The sequence below is a fragment of the Phragmites australis genome, chromosome 10 (genome assembly GCF_958298935.1).
Source record: "Phragmites australis chromosome 10, lpPhrAust1.1, whole genome shotgun sequence".
In the NCBI taxonomy this organism is placed as follows: domain Eukaryota; kingdom Viridiplantae; phylum Streptophyta; class Magnoliopsida; order Poales; family Poaceae; genus Phragmites; species Phragmites australis.
In genome coordinates this window covers 29,090,785-29,105,132 of record NC_084930.1, presented here as the reverse complement: position 1 = coordinate 29,105,132, position 14,348 = coordinate 29,090,785, and the positions used below count along the sequence as shown (strand labels likewise).

Below are 14,348 nucleotides of genomic sequence, written 5' to 3'. Positions count from 1 at the left end.
GTAGAAGTCGTGGCGGCGACGGCGGAAATCCTGCCACGAACCTCGTCTCCGCTCCAACCCAGGCGGTCACACATCGCCCCCTAACCTGTGGGTCTGCGTGTCTCCGTGGGGCCCGCAATACATGGATGGTCCCACATGGCCTGGCCAGGGCCATGGCCGGCCGCACCCTGGTGCCGACCTTCTCGGTGCTCATCCGGCGCCTGCCCCAGCATTGGTCTACACGACGACACTTGCTCCCATGCCGACCTCCATGCCATACTCCCAGGTGCAACAGTGGGATCAAGCCTCCTTGATCGCTGCCCTCAACGCCATGCAAACTCCATCTTAGCATGGATGGGTTCTCGACTTCGGTGCCACCACTCATATGGCTGCCGATGATGGTACTCTTCATACTTTTGCTCCCTCAGATTCTCCGTCCTATGTAACCATCGGTAACGTTCCTCCCTCACGATCACTTGTTCGGGCCACGCCTCTCTCTCCTACCCTCCCAATTCCTTTCGCCTGAATAATGTGCATGTTGTTCCTTCAAATGTCGAAAACATTATATCTATTCGTTAATTCTCTCGTGATAATCTTTGTTCGATTGACTTTGACCCTCTTGGTTTCTCTATCAAGGATCTTCGCACGTGGACCGAGATTCTTCACTGCAATAGTGATGGGGATCTCTACACCTTTGGCACCACCACCACTCCTGCATCTCCCACCGCCCTGTTGACCACCTTGGCCCCTTTCAACACATGGCATCGCCATCGTAGTCATCCAGGTCGCAACGTTATCTCTGCCCTTCAGTGTTCAAGCATTATCTCATGTAATAAACATGGTCATTCCACGTGCCATGCATGTCAGTTAGGCAAACATGTCCGCCTTCCTTTTGATCGGTCCACTTCCTTTAGTGTTACTCCCTTTCAGCTGATCCACTGTGATCTATGGACATCACCTGTCATTAGCAATTCTGGTTACCAATACTATCTTATTATTGTTGATGATTTTTCTCATCAGTTTTGGACTTTTCCCTTAAAGCGAAAGTCTGATGCTCATGAGATGCTTTGTTCATTTCTGGCTTATGTGCGCAACCAATTTAACCTCTCTATTGGTTGCATTCAGGCAGACAACGGTCACGAATTTCTCAATAATGTGAATCTTGTCTTCCTCTATCAACATGGCACATTTCTCCGGCTCTCTTGACCCTACATATCTCAACAAAATGGCAAGGCTAAACGTGCCATCCGTACCACATATGATGTCATCCGCACTCTCCTAGTTCAAGCACATATGCCACCTTCCTTCTGGGCTGAAGCCATGGGCGCCACCACCTACCTCCTCAATCAACGTCCCTCGGCTCCTCTCCAGTTCATTTCCCCCAACGAGCGCTTATTCGGCTCACCACCTGACCTGCGGCATCTCCGAGTATTTGGGTGTCTCTGTTTCCCCAACACAGCTTCCACTTCCCCAAATAAGCTCTCTCCTCAGTCTACACCGTGCATCTTTCTCGGCTATCTACTCACTCACAAAGGGTATCGATGTTTCGATCCCTCCACTTGACGCATCATCATATCTCGACAAGTCACATTTGACGAGTCAATTCTTTAGTTTGCGTCATCCGCAACACCATCTTCTTCACACTCCCTCGACCTCCTTGTTGATTCCTGCATATCCACTAACCTGCCCCTAGTGGCCACAATTAGTTTTTCTCCTGCAGGTTCCTCCACTGGTGGTGGTGCGCCGGTCTCTGGCACGATGGACCCTCCCGGTTCTATACCAAGGACGGCTGGGCCTTCTACCTCGACCCCGGCCAGGCTCTCTGGCGTTCCCCCGAGCGCGTACTCATTGCCACGCGTGGCACCGCGCTCCTCCTCGCGGACCTTCGATGCGGCCACAGCAGTACCTGGGCCTTCCACCTCGCCTGTGGATCTCACGTCTGTGCCACGCGCGACCTCCGTCATGACTGCAGAACTGGCGCTCGTGCCACGCATGGCCATGGTCACTCTCGTTGCCCCGGCACCGCTCACGGCACCACCGCCACCGGGCCCCCCTCGTAGTTCTGCTATCTCCTTCCGTTCCACACGTGACATTAGCGACGCCTACGTCCCCGCTACCCGGTCATCACATGATCACTCGGGGCAAAGCGGGGATTGTCAAGCCTGTGGATCGCTTGAACCTCTCCATGGTTCAGACCTCCGTCATGTAGTCCCATCCTCATACCATGCTGCTCTCGCTGCACCCCAGTGGCATCAAGCAATGGCTAAGGAATATCAGGCACTCATTGACAACCGTACTTGGATGCTTGTTCCTCGTCCTTCCAGCGTCAGCATTGTCTCTGGGAAGTGGATTTTCAAGCACAAGTTCCACTCCAACAGATCCTTAGCTCAGTACAAGGCGCGTTGGGTCGTGTGTGGTTACTCATAACGTCCGGGCATCGAATTCGACAAGACTTTCAGCCCCATTGTGAAACTCACGACAATCCGCGCTATGCTGAGTATTACCATCTCCAACTCCTAGCCCATCCATCAGCTTGATGTGAAGAAAACCTTTCTTCATGGCACCCTCACTGAGACCATTTACTGTTAGCAACCCACCGTGTTCGAGGACACCTCTCGTCCTACTCACGTCTGTAGTTTGCTGAAATCACTCTACGGTCTCGAGCAGGCTCCTCGTGCGTGGTACCATCAATTTGCCTCGCATATCTGCACCTTGGGCTTCATTTCTTTGGCCTCCGATGCCTCACTGTTTGTGCTTCATGATGGCTCCTCACTCACGTACATCCTTCTGTATGTTGATGATATTATTCCAATAGTATCTTCCATGGAGCTTCTTCAACACATCACTAGGCGCCTTCACCAGGAGTTTGCCATGACCGACATTGGTGACCTCCATTTCTTCCTCGGCATCGACGTCCACCGTTCTGCAGATGGCCTATTTCTCTCCCAGAGATACTACATCGTCGACCTTCTCCAGTGCGCAGGCATGGCTGAGTGTCATTCGACGATGACACCTGTTGACATGAAAGCCAAGCTCTCCGCTTCTGAAGGTGAGCCCATTGCCAATTCGACTGAGTACCGCAGTCTTTTCAGTGCCATGCAGTACCTCACCTTGACTTGTCCAAATCTTGCTTACGCCGTTCAGCAAGTCTATCTCTACATGCATGATTCGCGCGAACCTCACTTATACATGATCAAGCGCATCCTCTGATATATCAAAGGATCCTTGGATTATGGCCTTCATCTGTCTGTGTTGTCATCACTAACATCCATCACGGCGTATTCGGATGCTGACTGGGCTAGCTACCCAGACTCTCGTCGCTCTACTTCTGGCTACTATGTCTACCTTGGTGACAATCTCGTCTCTCGGTCTTCCAAGCCACAAACCACTGTTTCTCGCTCCAATGCCGAAGCTAATAACCGTGCAGTTGCCCATGCCATTGCTGAGTGTTGTTGGTTTTGCTAGAGGACCTGCATCAACCCCTCCACAACGCTGTCTACATGGTGTCGAATCCCATTCATCATCACCGCACCAAGCACATTGAGATGAACATCCACTTTGTGCGGGAAAAGGTGTCTCTTGGCCAGGTTCGCGTACTGCACGTCCCCTCCCATCATCAATTCGCGGACATCATGACTAAAGGGCTTCCCATTCAGCTCTTTAAGGAGTTTCATTCCAGTTTGTGTGTTTGGAAGCCTCATGCTTCAACTACAGGGAGTGTTAACGTGATTATTTCTATTATGGAGATATATCACTGTATAGTTAGTTTCTATCGTGGGATTATCTCTTTCCTTGTATATCGGGATTTCCCTCCCTTTACCCTGTACATGGCTATATTGAAATTGAAGGTCGCCACAATTTGTGCGTTGTGCTTCCACAATTCTTGCCTTCTACATTGTGCATGCTTGAAGTGGGTTGGTGTGGGTTCGGTTTGGATTCCAGACCATTAGCAGGGTTACCCGCATCACCCTCTGCGGCCTAGGACCTCGAGTAGTTTGCTCGAAAAATTTGACTCTGCCTTATGGGTCACGCGGCGCAAGCAACGTCAGGATCAGCCGGTGATTCTTGCGTGTTTTCACGTAGCTTGGCCACCGAGGAAGCGACATCTCGCCGGGCGAGCATGCCTCCCACACGGCATCGTGCGCACATTTCTCTAGGTAAATAAAATAACATGTTATAGGGATTGCATAAAGCAAACACATTGAACATTACATAATATTCTAGAAAAACAGGGTTCAGAATATGAAGTTACAACATCAAACAACATAATGTGCAATTACTATAAACACCGAGGGCCTAAATATGAAAAGTACTAGATACATATACTATTTAGTTAGACCATCTTGCAATTATCAGAAGCCCAGGGGGTCAACTGCAAAATGTCCTTAGGCAGGCGCTGGGGCCCAAGTCAATCTGGGCCATAGCCTAGGCGGCCTTTCGGCCCATGTGGCTAGGTGCCGGGGGGGGGGGCAGTGAAAGGTAGGACAATGTGCCTGGGTCTGAGCCTGAGCGACCTTTCAGTCGGCCCAGAGGAGGCGCGCGCAGCGGGTATAAAGGGGCGGGGTGATGATGAGGGTTAGGGTTTCCCTAGCCCTGGCCACCGCGCCACCTCGCCTCCTCCGTCGTTGCACCGCTCAGCGCGACGTGTACTCCTCCTTGTCAGAGGAGGAGGTCGGGTCACCGCTGTCGCCGTCGGTGTGGGCCCTGATGTGAAGGTCCGTAGTTGTCGGGGTCTAAGATCCAGGGTGGAGGTCGGGACGATGGTTCGCCGCTGCTGTGGAGAAGCGGTGGAGGATGCGGCGAGCCGGAGCACTAGGGGCGGCCTCGGTGTTGCCGTGAGCGGATCCAGTGACCACATCGGTGTAGTAGGGAGGTACCCCACGGTGAACAACCATGGTACCCGTAGTCAGGTGGGGTGCCATCATCGGGGATGTCATTGGCGGAACGTCGCTGGTCGCCGACGTGGCACGACCGGAGGCTGGTGCGCCGCTACTTATGCAACGCACCATCGTGGAGGAAATTCGGCCAAGGCGGCTCGACCCTGGCGCCATCGGGGCGATCTGCGTAGGCATCGAAGAGGTGAATCATTGTTCAGTGGAGAAAGTGCTGATAATGTATTGAGTTTTGATAACATTGCAATGTAGTAGTAGACAAACAATTGTTTGAACTTATTTTTTATTGATCTTTCATGAGTATATATACAAGTGAGAAGGTGTCCGTTCGGGAGACACCCCTCCCGAGCGGACACTTGTTTGTTCAATGGAGAGGGAAATTGCTTGGCAGTTTCCGGCATAGATCATTTGATCTCTAACACTAGGGAAACGCAGTTGATGGCTCTCTGATGGGGCACTCGGTCGCCGGTGCAAACGCGGTGGCAACAGTGAAACAAAACGAGAAAGATAGAGATAGATAGATAGATAGATAGAGAGAGAGAGAGAGAGAGAGAGAGAGAGAGAGAGAGAGAGAGAGAGAGAGAGAGACAAGGCAAGCACTACACCAGCTCAATGCCTGGGCGTGCACAATTTATATGGCTATGGCAAGAAGTCGTGCCGTGCACATGATGGCAACTGATGTGAGTCAGTTTCCATATACAACAATTGGGATCCTGTAAATAAGGATGCAATCCGGTAAAGAAGGAAGCTAAGTCTATCTATACATGACTTGCTATACAAACGAGATTTTATCTCTGATAAACAACCATCACTACTATAGAACGGGTCAAAAGTAGTGCCCCAACAATGTCAGTTGGATAGTAACCGTGACTAAAGATGTACCAGTGTCGATTCTTAATCTCCCGTGCGAACAATGATTGAGGCGCTAAGAACCGGCACTAATAGTGACTATCAGTGCTGGTTCCACATACCAACCGGCACTGATGTTTGCTACAGTATAAAATCCCACCATCTTCCCTAGCCTGTCCAGAAAAGAGCCAACCCCAGCCTGACTAGAACAGAGCTGACCGCCATTTTTGCCGTCCTTGCAGTTGGAGCATTCAAAATTTTGAGGAGTCAAGATGTTCTAAGGTTAGTAAGATGATCTATATTTCATTTTTATATAGATTTACTTGGTAGATTGCTCTAGGGTTGATGGTTGGTGCTTGTTCCATGGTGATGAATTTTGCGATCCAGTTGAGATCTAATTTAGAATTTTTTTTGTAATTTTATCATTGTTAGATGTATACAGATGATCTATATTTCATTCTTAGTAGGATTTAGTTGCTAGATTGCTTTAGCTTTGAATTTATGTGGTTGTTCCTTGGTGTTGAATTTTGGAGGAGCTCCAATTGAGATATAACATAGAGAAAGATCGCAATTTTGTCATTATAGATGATTTAAGGAGTAGATTAAAGTCACATGTAAATAGATGTGCGTGCATAAATTAAAATCTATGAAAAATTGCAAATTTGCTTGAACCGTTATTGCAAAGTTGCCATTAAAAAATTACAAAAATATCACTAGAACTATCATTTGAGTGGCATCCTTGTAAAAAATTAAAAAATAGGAAGGTATTTGTAAATGCCCCTAAAATCTAGCTCCAATTTTCTAGTATGTATTGCGTATATTTTTAAGTCTTGCATTTAAATAATAATTCAATGAATTTCCTCTGTTCATTAATCAACGTAGTGAATTTAACACGATTGATAGAATACTGTGTTGTAGGGATAACACATCCACCCACGGGTCACAATCGGACACAACATCCTTTGGAAGGCGGGTCCCCCGACCCAGCCCAAGTACCGGAAGGAGATAGACCCTCAAATAGTGACCAATCAAGATGCGAGATAATTCAATGAATTTTTTTAAGATTTTAAAATGCTTAATGATTATAAGTTGAATGGGTTTAATTATAATGATTTGCAGATGGACCAGTCATGGATGTACAAGGATCGAGGGCCAGAGTTTTTTATTGGCATTGAAGCTTTTTTTAGGGTTGCCACAGCATACAAGAAGCCAAAAAGGAAGTGTGCTGATCATTATATATGATGTCCATGTGTCGACTGCAAGAACGAGAAACAGTTTTCAAGCATAGAGCAGATCCGTGCACACTTGATTCGCACGGGTTTCAAGACTGGCTATACCTGTTTGACTGAGCATGGTGAATTTGAAGATGTTGGGCATGAAGGGCAACCAACAGTTAAAGAAGACAAAGGCAATGATATGATGGCTAACAAAGACTTTGATATATCGGTATTTGAAGATACTTTTATCGAGAACGATGGAGGGGACACTTTTGTTGGCAACAATGAAGATGACGTAGAACAAATATTGTGTGATGGGGAGGGGGACTTCACTAGTGAAAGACAACATCAAAAGTTATAGCGCATGGTAAAGGACTCTAAAACACTAGTTTACCCGAACTGTAAAGATAAGCACAACAAGTTGCATGTGGTGCTGACATTGATGCAAATGAAGGCTAGCAATGGTTGGGTTGATAAGGGCTTCAATTAATGGTTAGAATTCTTGAGGGAATTCCTTCCAAAGGGGAACATGTTGCCTAAAAACATGTACCATGCCAAGCAGGTTGTCTGCCCGTTAAGATTGGAAGTAGAGAAAATACATGCATGTGGAAACGACTGCATGTTGTTTCGCGGTGAGGATGCAGACTTGGAAGCGTGTTGCATTTGCAATGCACCACGGTACAAGTGCAACGTTGATGATATCGAGAGCGATGGCGTGGGGTGAAGAGAAAGAAGAAAAGACTCCCCCCCGTTAAGGTGGTTTAGTATTTCCCTACAATCCCTCGTTTGAAGCGATTGTTTATTGACAAAGCGAATACCAAGTTGATACGATAGCACGCCGAATAGTACAAGAAAGATGGAATTCTTAGACACCCTATTGATGACATGCAATGGAGGAGATTCGATACAAAATACAAGGAATTCAGAGATGAAGTGAGGAATATAAGGTTTGGGTTGAGTACGGATGGGATGAATCCTTTCGGCAACACGAGAAGTACTCATAGCACTTGGCATGTGACTATCTGTATCTACAACCTTCCACCTTGGATGTGCATGAAGCGAAAGTACCTTATGATGCTTTTCTTGATTAGTGGGCTGAATCAACCAGGCAACGATATCGATGTGTACCTCAAACCATTGGTTGAAGATCTTCTTGTACTGTGGAAAGATGGTGTACGGGTATGGGATAAGTACAGACGTAAGAATTTCATCCTGTGCGTAATGTTGTTTGTAACGATCTCAGATTGGCTTGTTCTTGGTAACCTATCAGGACAGACTATAAAAGGGTACAATGGATGTGTTCAGTGCTTGGAGGAAACAGGGGGCGGTGGCCGATGAACAGTTGGAAAATGATCTTCGTGGGTCACCGTAGGTTCCTTCGTTCGGATCACCCATACCGCAAGAATAAAAGAGCTTTTCACAGGACAGCGGAGCATCATCAAGCTCCAAAGATTCGCACTGGAGAACAGATATTTAAGATGGTAAAGACACTTAGAGTTGCACTTGGAAAGGGCCAAGCAGTACAAAAATCTTGACTGGGCAACATGCTCATATGTGGAAAAAGATATCAATATTTTAGTTGCTGCCTTATTGGAAGTATATTATGGTCTGAGTCGCAATCGACGTCATGCACATAGAGAAGAATGTGTTTGATAGCTTGATTGGTATATTACTAGATATATTTGGTAAAACAAAAGATACATTAAATGCACGGCTGGACCTGGAAGAAATGAATCTCAGGAAGGACCTATATTACATACAATTAGATAACAGCAAAAAGAAACTTCCCACAACTTACTACACTATGAACAAGGAAGAGAAGATCAACCTGTGTGGTTGCTTGCGTAATGTCAAAGTTCTGACTGGTTACTCCTCCAACATCAGGAGCTTAGTAAACATGAAAGATAAGAAGTTAGTTGGCATGAAGTCTCTTGATTGTCATGTGATGATGACGCGGATGTTTCCAGTTGCAATTAGAGGTATTCTGTTGGATAAGATTCAAAACTCAATCATAAAGTTGTGTTCGTTCTTCAACACAATTTCACAAAATGTCATTGATCCAAACAAACTGACAAAGCTACAAGAAAACGTGGTCCATACTATATGCCAGTTTGAGACTATTTTTCTTCTGATATTTTTTTGATATAATGGTCCATCTACTTATCAGTGCCGATTATAAGTAGTAACAGCACTGATACATGTATCAGTGCCGGTTAGAACATAGAACCGGCACTGATACATGTATCAGTGTCGGTTAATAAATAGAACCGACACTGATGTTTCTGCTATATATATACCCTCATTTGCTCCATTCAGCCTGACGCCGCTCCTCCTCCCGACGCGCCACCCCGTAGCCTCCTCCACGATGGGCCGACTCTCCCCGACGCACCGCATCCTCCCTGACGCTCCTCCTCGATGTGCTGCCCCGCATCCTCCTTGATGCTCCTCCCCGACGCACCGGCTCCTCCCCGGCGCGCTGCTCCTCCTCGACGCGCAACCTCCTCCCAGGCCGTCGCCTCCTCTTGACTTGACCTCGATGTGTGATGCTGCCCCCGCATCCATCGACTCTAGTGGGAGCGAATATGGTGGGGGAGGGGGAGGCTCCCGCGACATATGTGGTCAGGTGTACGAGCGGCTCGTCGCCGATGGCCACGAGGAGTCGTATGACCCTGAGTTTTGCAACAGGATCGTGGCCCATTTCGCGCGGCTTCCCCACAGGTGATTTGGTTAACTCACCCTGCTCTTAGCTGCCACTTAGGTTTGACATGGTTTAGCGCTCGTGGTTGTGGAATCTGTGCTCATTGTTTCAATCAAAACTCAAAAGGGCTAACGTGGTCGTTTAGGCTTGGGATTTTGGGTGGGTCTGGCAAAGCTTATTGGTGAGGTTTGTGTTGGTGTTAAGTTGTAGAATATTTGACCTTTGAGTTATCTTTCACTGGAATGTTGTTTGACTCAGCTATGGAATTGGAGTTGACTCAGAGTTGTATGCTTGAGGACTGGATGTATTTACTGTGATTATGGAATAGTGGCCAGAAGGTTGTGTCTTGCTTGATTTTGATCTAATTTGTTCTGGGATTAAGCTAAGGTTGGAAGTAAATGCAGTGATCAGGTTTGTTTATTTCTCTTGCAGGCTGGGCTCACGCTCATCAAAAAAAGGAAATCTTTGATCCTCATTCTGAATTATTATCTTTGACTTGGCTGGTTGCCTCTTCTGATTGTGTTTATGAGTTCCTCCCCTATATATATTTGGATAGCATTGAGTAATAGTTGACTGAATTATTGTGTTAGTTGAAAGCATCTCTAGCATTGAGTAATAGTTGACTGAATTGTTGTGTTAGTTGAAGCATCTCTTTTAGAGCTATAATAGAATATTGTACTAGAATTAAATATTCTTGGAAATAACTATATTCGAGAGCACGGTGTGGCACAACAATCTCAAGCTAGCCCTTGGTCTTTTAGTTTGCATTTATATTGAGCACATGAGTCACTAACTGATCCCTTTGTCTTGTAGTTTGTCATTGTATTCTTCACTTGTGAGGATGGTTCTCTGTTATGATATTTCATATTTGAAAAGGATGCTGGTAGATGCAGTCACTGTTTTCGGACTAGCATTGCCAGGCCAATTAATTAATTCTTTATTGTCACATCAGTTCTTCTTTTGTTTTCCCATGCTATAGCTATCAGCTAGATATTAATGTTGACAAAGCAGTAGATATCATAGTCCATCAGAAGGTCTTGGCAGAAGCAAAGGATCCTGACAGGCGCCCTGCCTTCCATGTCCCATTGGACTCGCTACAACTAGTATTGCATTATGATCAATTATATTGTAATGAACAATTGGAGATGTAGATTTGAAATACTACAGTTTATCGATACTACATTTTTTTGCAGTTCTAGTGAAAACAAGGAGGGCACCTCCGGCATGGGAGGGCGACTGAAGAGTGTTGTTGCCTTGGTTTCAAGAAAAGAGAAGTGGGGAGCGGATTTTTTTAATACTCCAAAAATACCATGCCTTGGTTTCTAGCTTGTTATTTGATATACATCCATATCACTATGTTGTATGAAATAATACTTTGGAATTTGTTATTGATGACCTTTAAATTTTATTGGAACAATGCTTTTGTGTAATTGTTGACTCCGCCACTATTTTCACGCTCTAATGGGAAAAATTAGACTTCCAGTGTATGAATTTATGCTCTAATGCGTATATCACACAAATTGTTTGTTGCTCTTTATGACTTGATCACCAAGAATCATGACAACATATGGATCTGTCTTGCCTGCAAGTGAAATAGATTGTGAAGAGATATTTTAGGGAGCTATATAATACTGTTCTAGTGTCAACTGCATTGATTAACAGGCCCACAATTACGAGCTTGTCACAAAGAGATCATATATTGTATGTAAAAATCTAATCTAAAAAGAAAAAAAAAGGCAAAATAGGGATAGTTATGGAAAAACTTGGTATTTTCTTACCTACTTGATTTAGTTTATTGATACAAAAGAAAAAAGTTGAAGCATCTTTTTGCAGTGAACTAGTAGTAGTAGTAGTTGGAAGCAAGCAACCTACAAAACTCAATCTTTTTTCCCTAACTAATAATGTGTTCCTTTGACAGCAATTTGTCTCCCCATCCTCAAAAGGGCAAAACTAATTAAACAATAAAAATTTTGGCTCCTGTTATGCATGGGTATTTAAACAAGCAAAGCAGGGCCTGGGCAATAATTTATGTCCTTTTTATGTACTGGAATTCATGCACGGATTCAACGGAGACGCGTCGCTCCAGATCGCCGATGCTGAGCTAGGCGACATACATAATGATGACTAATTTTCAGGTCCGATACGTGTTCATAAGGATTGATTTCTTCTATTCTTGAAATTACAGCTCCACAAGTTGTCCAGAGATCGACTCTTGCCTATTGAAATCAACGCATTTCAAGAACAATTTGTCGGGTTCATCAATGACTAAGTCATCAGTCCAACCGGCAAGTTCCATGAAATTGGCTCGTCTCTCTCGTTACCTTCATCCAACAAAAAAAGGCAGAGTTCAGACCCTTTGATTAACAAGAAATCTTAAACTCCTTATCCTTATTGTAATGAAACTTGACATATACGGTGTATATATAATATGATGAGACCTGATATTTTATGACTTAAATTTATATATGCTACGATGAAACTTGACGTCTAGTGAATTAAATTTATATGAGCATATCTATAAATATAATGTACACTATTGGCGGCAACGGCCAAAATTTGAAAATGGGTACGGTATTGACGGCAACCACCAAATTTTGAAAAGGGCAGGAAACACATGTCAATGCCGGTTGGTATTACCATCAGTGCCAGTTGGATCCACGAACTGGCACTGATGCTGATTTTCAGTGCTGATTCTATACCCAACACTGGTAGTCAGTGACTATTAGTGTCGAGTAAAAAGTGACGGTTCAAAACCGACCACTAATGGTGATTTTGAACCGCCACTGATGAGGGTTTCTACAGTAGTGCATGTTGGCGTTCATGTCGACTCCTCCAGGAAAATAATCCTACGAGACCTTGTCTAATGTATTTAGAGCCTGGATCCAATTCATAGCGTGGCACGTGGTAATTTATTTTGTTCTGTTACATCACACATGATTTCATAATGTGGCATGGGTGCTCAAGCCACGAGTTAGGGAAGAGGGGGTTTTTGGGTTTGGGAGGATTTCAAGGATTCCTGGCTAAGAAGAAGGTCCGGGGAGGCAGGCCGGCCCGGCGGAGGAGTTGGGTGTGGGGGCACCACCGGCTGTGGGTAGCAAAGGATGGTCGCTTGACCAGGGTGGGGCGAAGGTGTCTCAGCGCGCCTGGCTAGCACGGCGGGGGCTGTGGGAGTTGATCCGGCGGGGCAGGGGAGCCTAGCGAGGCGGGGCCAGAGGTTGAAGAAAGGCTGCAACGGGGCAGGATTTAAAGGTTGAAGAAAGGTTGTGAGCCATTGGATGCCCATCTCACGGCTCATAGTCGTCGTCTGAAAACAAAAATAGACTCCTAATAAATAGCAATGGCATAAGTTTTATGGTAATAAATTGCCATGTGTCACCAGTTGTAAAGCCAGGAATGGCTGGAAGGGGAGGGCTAATCTCCTTCTTCCTCCTCCAGCCCCCCTTCCCTTCTTCCTCTCCCTCATTTTCTCTCATTTTTTGCTACTTTTTGCTACGGTTTCTCATGGTGTAGCAACGCGTAGGGGGGGATTGAGCACCTTAGCCCCTCCAGTGGATCCGCCATTGCGTGTCACGCTATGAATTATATCTAGGCTCCAAATATATTAAACTAGATCTGGTAGAATTATTTTCCACCCTTCCGCGGTCACGGCTGTGGTGGCGTTGAAATGCCTCATGCCACCACGTGCCCCCTGCCGCAGTTGGCTGCCGAAGCGAACATGGCAACTATGGATCCGTGCCTGCCACGTTGGTGTTCACTGCGGTAGGCATGGAAATTGGACCCGTGGGTTCGGGAACCTGCGGGTTCTGCACCAGACAGGTCTGGGTTCGGATTTTATTTTCCGCCCACGGGTCTGCCGGGTTGGGTACCTGAACTAAGTTGGGTTGGGTTGGGGTTTCCATTTTTGCCTGCGGGTACCTATCAGGTCAACTAAAATGTGGCACACCTCTGTTTCTCCCCCGAGCCGCTCATCAGATGTCACCTATCTCTAGCCAAGCTCCCCTCCTCAATCGATCCCTAGCTGGATTTCCCACCTTATCTCCAAGATAGAATCGAATCTCCATCCAAATACAAACTAACTCCTGATCTAATCCCTAACTAAGCCTATCTCTACCCGATTAAAGCTCAATCCTCAACAAAATTGGCATGATGTCCTCGTGTAGGAACTGCTAGTTGGCTCCTACATAAAGGGTTCGATTGATCTGGAGGGGAGAGGAAGAAGGGGCATTGAGGAGGGGCTCGGTGGAGCCTCTACTGCCACCACCACCGACATAGAAGAGGAGCCAGTTAGAAGCCTAGCTATGCGCCCAGTTGAGGCCCAGCTGGTCGCTACTGGAGGCCATCACCCGAGGTGGCTGCTGAGCCTGCTGCTCCCGCCACTGTCCGGGTATGCCTATGGTGGTGAGGAGGAGGACGACTGGTCGGAGAAGCCGCAGTAGTACGGGGTCACCATGCAGCCCCCTTCTGGCCTCAGCTGTCGATTCTGCACCCCCCCCCTCCCGCCTCAGCTGTCAGCTCCACATCGCCCGCCCCTGCTCCAGCGCGAGACCCGACGGGTCCCCACCGGTTTTGGGTCCCCGCTGGGGTCGGGTGCGGGGGCACATTTCAACCCGACTAGGACTTCGGGTGTGGGTCAAATTTTCACTTTCGGGTTTTGTAGCGGGCGGGTTTTAGCTAAACCCACACCCGACCCGACCCGACCTGTTGTCATCCCTA

The 14,348-nt window shown here is 46.6% G+C and overlaps 1 protein-coding gene across 1 annotated transcript; it reads left to right on the top strand.

Moving 5' to 3' along the window:
* The first annotated feature begins 2,850 nt into the window (after window positions 1-2,850).
* On the top strand, window positions 2,851-3,189 carry LOC133930216 (uncharacterized mitochondrial protein AtMg00810-like). The gene has a single exon (XM_062376881.1). It carries the CDS (start codon window positions 2,851-2,853, stop codon window positions 3,187-3,189), a length of 339 nt encoding a protein of 112 aa, XP_062232865.1.
* Window positions 3,190-14,348: the final 11,159 nt, after the last annotated feature.

What these genes read in the sequence shown, in the direction of transcription:
- LOC133930216 (XM_062376881.1), top strand. Translation starts at nt 2,851, where the DNA reads ATGACCGACATTGGTGACCTCCATTTCTTCCTCGGCATCGACGTCCAC.